The 13,618-nt window shown below is 35.7% G+C and overlaps 1 protein-coding gene across 1 annotated transcript in view; it reads right to left on the bottom strand.

Moving 5' to 3' along the window:
• Nucleotides 1-7,566: 7,566 nt before the first annotated feature.
• The window catches only part of LOC146004699 (uncharacterized), a 157,365-nt gene continuing 151,313 nt past the window's right edge, over nt 7,567-13,618 (bottom strand). Inside the window, exons 4-5 of the mRNA XM_083143648.1 lie at nt 11,497-11,633; nt 7,567-8,024 (exon numbers count right to left, since the gene is read on the bottom strand). Coding sequence (XP_082999774.1) covers nt 7,859-8,024; nt 11,497-11,633 — 303 coding nt within the window. The 3' untranslated portion in view covers nt 7,567-7,858. The remainder of the gene's footprint in view (nt 8,025-11,496; nt 11,634-13,618) is intronic.

Raw genomic sequence — 13,618 nt, forward strand, 5'->3', positions numbered from 1 at the left:
ACGCTCTTTCCTGTCCCATGTGTGCCACATGGCCCACTCACCTAAGTCCTCTAGATTTAATTCTTGTAATAATATTAGGATATGAACGCAAAGCGTGGAATACAGTGGCACCAGTCACCTGTTTGTTTGAGCATTTTGCATCCAAATATTGTTGTAATGATTTGTTTTCAAGAACTTTTGAAGAGAAGACATTTACTACTTCAAATATCACAACCTTTAGATTCGGAGAGATTTAGCATTACATGCTTTTAATTTCTTCTCTAAAATGCCTTTTATTTATTTGTTAATATTTATCATAATTACCGAACATGAAAATTGAGGTAAAAAAACGTTAATACATTCATTCTAGTTGACTGATCATTCACAATTAGCTGAAAATGTAGTTACTTTTTCTTACATATGTGGTTTATGGAGAAAATTATTATTTTTTCCTATACTAGTGACACACTTTAGATAAAGGAATAGTTCAGGTATCCAAAGATAACAAATTAGCATTTATAGCTACTACTTACCACGGAATAGGTTGTTTCCTATCAGACCAGCATTTCCATACATTTGCAACAATACCCACTTACAATGGAAGTGCAGAAACAATACAACAGTTGTTAAGAATTTCCTCCAATTGGCCAACAAAGAAATTTAAATACGTGTATAAGTCAAAACTATTCTACCTCGCGGACCTTTCCCATGGTGCATTGGTAACATCGTCGCTTTGTAATAAAGGGTAAAAGGTACTTGGTACAGGCATGCAATTGTAGGTCCAGTCCTGACAACCCTTTCTGTACATAAAGTGGACTTTGAAAACAAATAGCATATTCTATCTTATGCGGTTTGACCGCGATGCTGCTAGCTCAAGTGGAATGAATGAATGAGTTAAATTTTTTTGGTGCGTCTGCACATATGGCCATTTTGCACCCTTCAATTCATAGGTGGGAAATATCCATATCTAAAATCTTTACCTGAGAGCAAGGGCGCCTGCTGGATATTTTCTAAGGGAGTGCAGAGGGGGCAGAGTGACAGAAACTTTTATTATTATTATTATTACTGCTGCCATTATTATTATTACTATTACTATTATTACAACCATAATAGGATTGCATTATTTGCCACCTGATTTAAACTGTGACTTGTTTGCAAACTACTTTGATTGGGTAGTTCAAGAGATGTTAATGAAACACAATAAAATAATTTTAGTTGGAGATTTTAATGCTGGTGGAATTGACTGGGCTACTGGAAATTTGTATTGCTCTAATTATTATGTTAAAAGAAAGGCTGAAAAAATTGTTGAAGTCGCAACACTTTCAAATCTAATTCAGCACAATGTATTGTATGACCCTTCACTGCCTTTTAATGTTTTAGATCTTCTACTCACTAACATTTCCACTTGTAACATTAGTTTTAATGAACATCCTTTATCTAAAATTGATAAGTTTCATCCACCGTTCTCATTTTATTTTGAATTGGATAGGTCTAAAAAAGACAATACAGATACAAGAGAAAATAATATTTATAGATGTCTTAATTTCGCCAGAGGAGATTATGTGAATGTTTATAATGAATTGTTGCATTTACCATATATGGTTGAAATATCTAATGATGTACAACAATCTGTTATGGAACTGACTAGAAATGTGTATGCAATATTAAAAAACAATATTCCTTCAAAAGTTAAAAGAACAAACAATCAACTGCCTTGGATGACAAGGAAAATAAAGAGAATGATCAATAAAAGGAGAAGGTATCATGATAAATTTAAACTTACAAATAAGTGTGAATATTACAGTACTTATTCCCAATTAAGGAAAGATGTTAAAAAGGAATATTGTAATGTAAAGGAGCATTACTACTCCTCCTTAGAAAACAATGTTAATGGTGACAAGAATGCTTCTTGGTTTCACTTTAATAGAAAGAAGAGAGAAAATACTATCACTGAAATTATTTATGATAATGATGTACTGATCAAAGAATATGATATTGCTAATGCTTTTAGTGAGCTTATTCACAAATCTTTCTCAAAAAGAAGTCATGTAAATTTTAAAAATATTAATCTTCATTCATACACCAACTTAATTGATGTACCTGTTATCTTGGAAAAGGATGTAAGTGATACAATTAACAAACTAAAAGGCAGGTCTTCAATAGGTCCGGATGGCATACATAATTTTATTTTGAAAGCAAACAAAGATGTTTTTGTACCATTGTTAACTAAAATTTACAACATGTCACTTACTTCTGGAATATTTCCAGATATCTGGAAAAATGTGTTTATTGTACCTGTAACTAAAAACAAAGATGGAAAAGCCAATGATCTTAATAATTATAGACCAATTACTATATTAAATTCCATTGCAAAGGTTTTTGAACACATAATTGCTGACTATTTGTCTTTTTCTTTTAAACAATATATTGATGGAAATCAGCATGGATTTTTTAGAAAAAGGTCTACTATTACAAATTTATTGGTTTTAATAGACACTCTTAAATCTAACATTAGGAAGCAATCCCAGACCGATATTTTATTTATTGACTTGGCTAAAGCCTTTGATAGTGTCAGCCATCAGCTATTAATTTACAAACTCGACCAAATGGGATTATCACCACGATTTCTGAAATGGTTTTCCAACTTTTTAGTAAATAGAAGTTCCTCTGTTAAGATTGGTGAAACAACTTCTTCTAAAAAAGAAATACTTTGTGGAGTACGTCAAGGGTCGCCACTTGGCCCAATTCTGTTCGCTGTTTTTATCAATGATGTTACATTATGTTTTAAATCTAGCACATGTTTACTATATGCAGGTAATATAAAAAATTTTAAGAGTATTTTAACAAATAATGATGTCGCTCAACTTCAGGCAGATCTCGATAGAATGACATATTGGTGCAAGATTAATGAAATGGAAATTAACTTGAAAAAGTGTAAAGTTTTAATATGTACTAAGAAAGTTCATTGTATAGTCTCCAACTATTTTATTTATGAAAATAAAATCCAAGTGTGCGACAGTCATAAAGACTTAGGAATAGTAATAGACTCTTCTCTCATATTTGATGAGCACATTTCAGAAATTTGCAAAAGAGCAAAGAGAATGATTGGTTATATATTTTTCTCATGGAAAGTTTTTAAAAAGGAAGATACTTTAATATTCCTGTATAAAACGATAGTTCGTCCTATTCTTGAATATGCAAATGAATTATGGTTTCTGACTGCAACCAGTCACCTTCAAAAAGTTGAATCAGTTCAAAAACTTTTCCCAGATATTCCCATAGGTATATCTCAATTCTCACATGTCTAAACAAGGCAAGAGGTGTAGTAGCTGATCTTGTTGAAACCTGCAATTTGAATTTATGTTGATGTATAAGATTGTAGGATCCACTGTTTTATTTTATAATTATGTATTCAATTTTTTAATTTTGTATAACATAGTGGTTGTTTAATCGTTATTATCACTTCAATAAATATGATTATTATTATTATTAGAACAATACACAGTTAACTGCACAATATTATATAACAATAAACAATTATTAGTATCAGAGATATAATAGATCTCATTGAAAACTGTAACTTGAAGTGTAAATATGCTAACTTGTTATGTTATGTTATTCTACAGCTTATGTATTTTATTCGTGTAACTTTGTACTTTTGCATCTGACTTAGTGCTGTATTAGGTTTCATACTGTGCTCAACACTTATAATAATAAAATAAACGATTATTATTATTATTGTTACATTACTATTACTACTTACCTTTGTTCTTTTTTTTTAAATTACATACATGTGTAACTTCCATATTATATATATATACTGCTGGACAAAAAAAACCGGACACTTGCATTTTTTGTGATAACGCATAAATTCTGATTCGAAGGCTAACTAAATGTGGCAGAAATTATTGGAAATAAAAAAACCTGAATATATTCAACAGAAAGCAAATTAAAATTTATTGTTAATAAGTTAAATTAGAACATAAACGAAAGTTACAGAAAACTACCAAAAAAAATTAGAAAAAAAAATCTTAGCAATATTTTGTTTTAATATTGTTAAGTGCTACTGGTGGGGTATATAAGCTGTCTAGTAGTGGGTGTTACCTCCCCTGCCATCAATTACAACTTGTAACCTCCGTGCCATACTTCGAATAAGGTTGGCAATCACTTATTGGTCCAATTGCTCCCATTCTTCTTGAATAGCAAGTCTTAGCTCTTCAATTGTTCCTGGAACTATTGCACGGTTTCTGATATGTCGTTTCAGTTGATCCCAGACATGCTCTATCAGATTTAGGTCCAGACTTTGTGGTGGCCATTCTCATCGCGTAATCCCAACTTTGTCCAGGTACTCCGTGACAATATTTGCAATGTGAGGCCGCGCATTGTCATGCATAAAAACAAAATTTGGGCCTATGAATGGTGCATATGGTACTACATGATCTGCAAAACATTCTGTAATATACCTGCGAGCTGTCATTGCCCCATTCTCTACAAGAACCAACTCTGTACGTCCTTGTAAAAAAATACCTCCCCAGACCATTACACCACCGCCTCGAAAGGGTGTTATTTCAACGAAACAACATTGTGCATAACGCTCACTAGGTCTTCTGTACACTTGTTCACACCCGTCTGATGAACGTAGGTTGAATTTTGACTCATCGGAGAATAAAACCTTTTCTCACTGCTCCACATTCCAATGTAAGTGTTGTGTAGCAAATTCCAGTCTTCGCTTCCGGTGACGTGCTAACAACCTGGGACGTGTAGCCGGCCTCCGAGATGATAAACCACTTTCATTCAGTCTTCTACGAACTGTTCGTGAAGAAACCACAGCTCTATGAACATTTCTCAAACGCCGTGCCACAATATTTGAAGTCGTACGATGGTTCCGTTAAGACTATGATACACATGAAACGATCTTCCCGTGCTGTTGTGCATCGTTTCCGACCAGAACCCGGTCTTCTACCATAGGAACCAGTTGCATCATACCGTCTGAGAGCTTCATTGATAGTACTTTGTGCTATATTTAGCACCCTAGCAATATACGACCATCATCACGAAGAGCTACTGCTTTTACTACCTGCTTACGTCTCATTTTCAAGCTAGCAAACTTACAATACACTTGCAAGATAAACACCAGAAATGACAATATCAATAATATCTGTTACTATGGTTACTATGAACCAAAATTCATGCCTCTCTAGACATTAAACAAAATAACATCAACAGGAATTGAAAATCAATAAATTAAAACAAAATTGCATGAAATTAATTTTGAGCCTACTAGGTGTCCCAAATAAGTAAATACGAGTAAATAAATAAATAAATAGTAAATGGAAAACTATGCAAAATGTTCAATAATGAATGTTCAATTGTTCAATACTTAACTGAGAGCGTAATTCATAAGTAATTGCAATTCAGATGTCAAATATTAAGGTGTCCGGTTTTTTTTGTCCAGCAGTATGTGTGTATATATATATATATATATATATATATATATATATATATATATATATATGTATGTACAATTTGCATCACTGTATACTTAGCGTTAGCTAATTCATGTAGGATAAAAAGCTGTTTTTTATAGTTAGATAATCAGTGTAAAATAGACTGTGAGCTTAATTGATTCATTGATTTGCTTTATTTTACTTCGCTTTTTGTGTCACTTTTGCCTAATTTACAAAGATAGGGATGAGTGAGGATATGATGAAAGTGAAGGAATGGACTCACAAACATCCATGCCCAGGCTGGGATTCGAACCCAGGACCCCTAGCATCGTAGCATGATGTGCTAACCATTCTGCCACGGGGGCCGGCGAGACTGTAAGCTTAAATGTAACCCTATTTCAAATAATAATAATAATAGTTACTGTAACTTACAGAAAACAATACTTTTTGTTATAAAATATATGTATAATTTCACCATTCGAATTACATTAAATCTTTCCAGAAATTTCAGGGAGGGCAAGTGCTCCTTCTGTCCCCCTCTGCAGGTGCACATGCCCGAAAGTTAAAAAAGAAGGTGTAAAAGAACTCCCCGAGTAAGGTTAAAACTGCATGTTGTGAAGGGACGTGCACTGGGCATACACAATATATTTAAAAGGAAAGGACATACAAAAAAACTCCCTCAGAAATGCGAAAGTGAAGCAAAAGGTCGTTGGTAGAATGCACTATGAGTTTCATATGGAGTCTGATTCTTGTGCCAGAAATATGCTTGTTGCAAAGCCAAAAAGCCATGGAGTTGCATAGAGCCAAGCTATAGAGCAACCACAAACAAAATAACCCTTTGTGCATCTTCCCCTCCAATGGTTCAAGGAAGCATGCTCCACTCTGCCCCTTCCCTCCACATGAGAGTACGATTCACAGCAGTCACGGGTTCGTGCAGGCTCCTTTGCCTGTGGTTCCACTTGTAGCCTTGATCTGTTACATTATCATCTTGGAGTCTCAGGTTCTATCACTGGAGCAATGCGGTTCAGATAATCCAATTTACTGGAAAGGCATCTCCACTACTTCCTGATGAAGACTAGATTTGACAAACTGCATAGTTTGCTGTAGTAAGAGGAGTTACAGGTTGTCTAAGCCATTGCACTCTCTTCTCTTTGTAAGAGCTCTCTCTCTATCTCACTCACTCACTCTTTCTTCCTCTCTCTCCCCCTCACTCACTCACTCCATGGAGTAATAAATGTCACCTGCAAAGATACAGCTCATCAAGTGTAATGTGTTGAATAACTGTACATCGCACCACTATAAGGTAAAGTTTGAGTCCTTATTGAAATGCCAGTTTAGTATCTTTGACACTTCTTGAGAGGAAGCTGACCGGATGCATATCTGGTTTTGAGCCAGCACCTGATTTTCTGAGATACATTGTTGTCACTTTTACCTGTAGGGTATAGACATCAATTCATTCACTGCGACGTTATACTCCCAAGGTCGCCACACTGTATTAAAAAAAATAGCACAACCTAGCAAGGATAACCGCAACCTCACATTATGAAATCTCTAAAGAAACTGATTTGGCAACATCTCATTTACTCCATGTGTACATGACAAGTACTGTCAGTTACTAAAACAGATGCTATTGGTAGGAAAGGTTTGAGGGGAGGATAAAGTGGGCTCCATGTAGACTTGACATGTGGTTGTCAGAGGGAAACTGATCTTTCGGAACTTTCTTTGAAGTAAAGTGGCGTTCCAATCAGGACTTGAACCATACAGGTTTTGTTGTTGTTTACAAGTTATTGAATGAAGGTGATGAATGTATAATTTGTATTTTGATTGCAATTCATACTTATACATGATTTCTTGGCTGCAAAAATGTTTTGACAATCAATCTAGCTGATCTCAACGTAAGTGTATTTTATTTTCCATGTATTGAAGGTGGTCACAAAATGACCCCCCTCCTCTTTTTTTTCTAGTTTCTGTTGCAAAAAATATGTTAGCAGTGTGGGAGTTAAAAATTCATGATGGCATCTTCATGTTTTTTTTTACAGAAGTTGCAGATTTTTTGTACAAGCAAACGTCACTGGAAAATACAATAAAAGACATTATGTTGATTTGTAAGATTTTTCTTTAAAAAATATTTATTTTTCTGTACAATATATATATCCAACACTCATGTTAGTGATGAATACAGGAAGACATTTTCTCCTGCATTTATTGCAATATGACCAGTTCAAAGTACGCAGTACTTACAATAATTTCATACACGTAAGTTTTTCACATACATATATGCACTTTACGTGCCGTGTACCTATATACACAGCACTATTAATGAGTATTTTATGCATTTTCACATACACGCACACACACACAATCAATGGGCAAGATGCAGTCTTTGTAGTTAGTGTGTATTGGCAATGTCTTGAGCAAACAGCAATTGAACGTCACATTTCTTGTATGTTAGTCTCCTCCAAATTCTGCTGGTAGTGAGAGTTGTTATTGAGTTCTGTCTCCTCGTCACCGTCTGGGCCATCTTGTTGCTCAGGGCCGCTATTGTTGCCATTTGAGCTTATACTGCTCCCACTGTTGCTACTGCATTCATCTGTGAAGCTGCAGAGAAGAAAATACTAGTATAAATCAGTGTGCAGTGCGTGAAGAATGAATGTCTAAACTCAGCCATGCAATAAATTGCAATTGTAAGAGTGTAATTAGGTGGGGCAAGTGGGACAGGTTGGGCAAGTGCGTCCACCCTAGCTGAATTGTAGACCACGACAGGAAATGACCCCACGAGATACTAGTTGGTGTCATAGATGCTGGAGATGCTGTGTGTGAAGCAGTTTTATGCTCACTTGAGGATTGAGGAATTTACAGGTACGTATGTATTTTCGGTGTTATTTTTATAAAGATTATGCTATACAGGGTGTTTCCAGGCTGATGATACAAACTTTCAGGGATGATGGAGAAGGGCACATGTATCAATTTGAGATAAGAAACCCTGGTCCGGAAATGACTTAGTCGAAAGTTATAAGCGAAAATAGGTGTATGAAGATGTAATACTTTTATTACCTGCCCAAGTTTCACAAGCTGCTACATCCACAACAGTTGTTCAAAGTGGCATCCCCCAGCTTCGCTGCAGGCATGACATCATCGTCCCACAAAGTCCTGGTGTACCAGTTGGAACAACCCCGGGGATATTCGAACAATGTCACAGGCAGCGAGAATTCTTGCCAGGAGATCCTCTTCAGTCTCAACAGGTGTCTCGTACACAAGACTTTTCACATGACCCCACAAGAAGAAATGAAGTGAGGATGCCACTTTGAACAACTGTTGTGAATGTAGCAGCTTATAAAATTTGTGCAGGTAAAAAAGTATTACATCTTCATACACCGATTTTCGCTTATAACTTTCGGCTAAGGCGTTTCCGGACCAGGGATCCATATCTCAAATTGATACATGTGCCCTTCTCCATCATCCCTGAAAGTTTGTATCATCAGCCTGGAAACACCCTGTATAAAGAAGCCTGCATGACATATCGCCAATAGATTTTAACACTTGTAATATATTTATTGCATAATATATCTCTTTATAAACCTCATGCTGACATACGATGAATGTAGAATTTTTTGTGTTACATACAGGGGTTGAGTAAATAGAACATGTGGGGTGGGGTAAAAGCATCCACCTAGAATCTCATACTGTCACACTTGCTCCATGGTTATTCACTAGTAGGTTATTTTACGTTGCTTTATTACCATACTGAGCAGTATGCATGTTAAACTTTTTGTTTGGGGGCATGCCCACTCATTTCTTTTGCCAGAGTTGATTTTGTTGTGGGAAGGACTCCCAGCATCCCCCCCAGATAAATTCACATCCTGATTTAGGGTTTCATACCTTGTAATGATAATCCAATATCATAGTATTCATAGTTGTCATGATGATAAAAAAATTATATCCCTGTGCCTTCGTTCAGATATGGTTGGAGTTTATGTCCAAAAGACATAGAGAGGAAAGGGGTGGATGGAGGATGATATCATGTGTTTCAGAGTATCAAGGATGGTAGTCTGTCATTGAGATAAGCAGCAGTGAGGTACAGTATCTCCGGACAACTCTCATCTCAAGAATAAATCAACGCACTGTTGGAAGGATACAAAATATGGGAAGGTTTAAACCCACATTCACATGAAAAACTGGACAAAACAATAATGCTGATTAAATCAGCTTCCTATGAGGATTATCTGACAGTTATATTTTCATTAATCTGGACACATTATTTAAGTCATTTACAACGTTTGTCTGGTGAAAGATATTTACCAAATTTCTGTATCTCGCTGGTCTCATTTGCCCCACCCATTGGGGCAAGTACATCCACATGCAAACTTGATTTATGTTTTGCTTTTTGTGTTTGAACTAGATAAATATGTTCGTAACTGTGCTACGAATAGCCTGGCAAAAGTTCTTCTGAAATAAAAGACGTGCACACTATACCTTTCTTTTCTTAAGGGGTCTCATTGCCCCACTCTCCCCTACATTACTTTGGAACCAAAAGATTCCTGTTTAAATGAAACAAAAATAAAAATACATTCCAAAATAGAATATAGTAGTTTCAATGGGTATGCGAATTGGATGAAAGAAGAACTGTCCAAGTTTGTGCAGTTTACTTACAAGTGTTCAATGTGTGATCCCGACCACGGCACGCATCAGTCGGAAGTCGATTTCCTGCCACATACGTTATCAGCATGTCGGATGTGATGGACTGAATGGTTGATACAATCCGGTTTCTCAATTCAGGCAGATCACTCGGTAGTGGTGGCACATAAACATGGTCTCTCACAAATCCCCAAAGGAAGAAATCACACTGGATGGGGTTCGGGTAGATAAGTGAGAATGCTTTTTGCTGGGGAGTTGCCATTTCTCAACAGTGGCGTCGCCCACGACAGTGAGGGAAAGTACAAGTTTGTGGATATATTTAAGAATATCTCTCATAGTTATTTCATCTAATGTAACATTTGTTCTCATACTCCGTCACTACGAGAAATTTTAAAAATGTTGAAACTGTTATATTATTTTCCTGTATGTAAGAAATTGTGTTACATTACAGTATAAGGGATGAGCATAATATCGGCTACTGGTATCATTAAATGTTTGTGTAGGTACTTAATGGACGTCATGGTCATAACTTGGGACCTAACTTTCGGCTTAACTTGGAGGGGGAGGGGACATAATCGAAAAGTTTTCCATCCCATAAAAATAGCATCCAGGATTATTTGCAAAATCACATCTATTTTACTCTTTATAACTTTGCTTCTCAGATTCCAGGAGGTTCACAAAAATACCCTTGTAAATTTTTAATAAACTTAAATATTTTAGGAGGTCAAATGCCCTCCCTTGCTGCTGCCAAGTTACGCCTATGGTAGATATTAACAGAAATTCCTTATTGGTTTATCTCTATCTTTTTGTAAGGCATGTTATTGATCCAATATTAAAATTAGGGATTTCAATAAGTTACACTCAGGAAAAGTAGCATGTTACAGTTACCATCCTTTGCTTTCAAAAGTTACCATGACTTCATCAATGACATTTAACTCTTTCCACTAATATCATGTCTATTCTCTGTAGTGTATGTTTTCCAGTGTAACTTTACAAGCATTGTGTTTAAATTAACAGAACATATTTCATCTTGGCAAATAAATTCCACAGTTCTGAATTTATCAAGATGTTGCAAAGTAGCAAAGTACTGTTACAATTCATGTTATAATTTTGGTAACGTATTACTTATGGAAATAATGAGAAAGTAACATTTTAATTAATAAGTATCGAAGAAGTAAAGTGTTACTTGCATTATTTCACTCCCAAACTTTGCACCAGGATTTTTTCTAATAAATTGAGTACACTATTTTGTCAATTCAATGGACATTTCTTTATCAGACTGAATATATGTGTATATATATTCTTTAAATGTGAATTTCCACTATTACTGGACTAGAGTAGAATCAAAGAACACAACATTTGGGTGTCCACCCATCTGCAATTATGTTACAAGCAAATCCTTAACTTTATTTGTTTGAACGAGTGTTACACTTACGTATATGGCTTCTCTTCTCCTCGCATTTCACAGATAACATTGGTTAAGGCCATTATGTAGTTTTTAGCAAGTGTGAGGGTTTCGATTTTGGATAGCTTCCTCTCCATCTTTACATGTGGTATTACTTCTCGTAGTTGCTATAAAAAAGTGAAAGTTATCATTAACAACAAAAGACTCAGAAGTGTACAGTTAGACACAAATAGCTTAATACCTTAAAAGAACAAGGAAGCTTGTATGGCACAACCAAAACATTGTTGGTGAAAGTGAGTAGAAACTGTATGCACTTTAATGTATGAACTGCAAGTGGGGTTGTTTTTTTTTATTATTATTACCATGAAAATTAATATTATAGATTTACATGTCTAATAATGAAAGTGTGTAGGTAAGGAATTTCAAAGCAAACCATTATACGTGTCAAAAATTGCATGACCCAAAAAATTCAGTTGTAACAAATGTATATATGAAGATCAAGGATGTATCTAAGCCCCGCAACAGGTTAACTTTGCAGCAGATGTTATGTATTAATCCACGCGAGAACGCCACTCAGCATCTCTCGTGCGAGTCTTGCCTCAACCGCCGAGCTGCTCATATCACAGACAGTGAGAAAATCAGCAGTGTTGCAGCGGAACTATATTCTGCACGCACGTTTGGGTCTACATGGGCGAAAAGTTGCTGCAAACTTAACCTGTCGCGGGGTATAGAAGTGGGGAGGGGGATCCGGACCCTTTTCCCCAAAAGCCTTACAACAGTGGTCTTCAACGCTTTTTCGCCAGCGGACCATTTTCACATTCTGTAAGAGACTGATGGGCTGCACTGTTCCAAGCACACTCACAGAGGCAGTGGTAGCTGTACAAATAATTACAGGGTTCCTGTTGTTCAGGATTCATTCATTTACTATACTCTTTACTTATAAAACAACACAGCAGCTTGGGTAGTTAACTATTGCAAATAACACTGACAAGTTCTGAATTCACTTCAACACAACAAATAAGCATGATGAAACAAAACTGTTCTTTTGTTTATAAAAAAACATGTTAACCATTCACACAAAAATTATCATTTACAGAATCTGTACCCTTTCAATGAGAGGACTGTGATTGTTTTTTCTTCACTGGCATGTCAATATTCGCCTTGAAGTTGGATGTTCCTACTCTCAGACAGTTCTTAAGATGTGGTGTTCGTCAGTCGATTCCTCAACTTCAATTTCACATTTTTCATATTGTAAAAGAGCTGTTCGCAGACATAGGCGCTACCGATGCAATGAACAGGGTATTATTGTACAGAAAAGGGAATTGTAATGCTCTCACATATTTTTAGTAAAACTCCCATCATGTCCACATTGTTAAATTTCTCCCTTACTTCAACATTAAATAAAGAACATTCTATTCTATTCTTTTCTTTTACAGTGCAATTCGATAAGTTCCATTTCCATGTTATCTGGAGCATCTTCCACATCTACACTGAAAGGGGTGGAGAATATCTTAAACATGTTGGTATGTGACCTGAGTCTTAAAATCTTGTGGAAAATTCAGATCCTGATGCTGAGACAGCATCAGCATACTTCTCACTTTTTTGAACCACTACTTGTGACAATGCTGGGAAGTGTGTGAAGTTCCCATTTTTAAGCTGATTCCCACAAACATACGAGTAGTTAGTGAGATGAGTTTCCAAATTTTTCTTCCCATGTAGTTTGATATTCAGTTCGTTCAAATGCATTGTAATGTCTGTGAGATAAGCAAAATCAGCCCTCCATTCTGGATTGTTTAACTGTTCACTTTCCCTGGCTTTACTTGCATGAATTTTCTGTTCTGACCCCTCAGATTGTACACTCTTTTGAGCACCTCAATGTTTGAACATTGTTTTAATTTATTTCATTAAAGACATTAGCGGGCCGCTAAAATAAAGCCAGTAGGATGCGGATTGAAGACCACTTCCTTACAAAGTTCAAAATTCATAAAGCAAGAATTTGTTTGCTGTTGTGCATGGAATTCATTTATTTCCACAGAACTTACTAAAGATAAGGATTAGATTGCGATTGTAAACCTTTGCACTGACAGTGCCTGTGAAAATGTGTATGTACCATTATTAATAATAATAAAAATAATGATATGGGACTTGACCT

Source organism: Lepisma saccharinum, chromosome 22, assembly GCF_977018435.1.
Source record: "Lepisma saccharinum chromosome 22, izLepSacc3.1, whole genome shotgun sequence".
NCBI lineage: Eukaryota > Metazoa > Arthropoda > Insecta > Zygentoma > Lepismatidae > Lepisma > Lepisma saccharinum.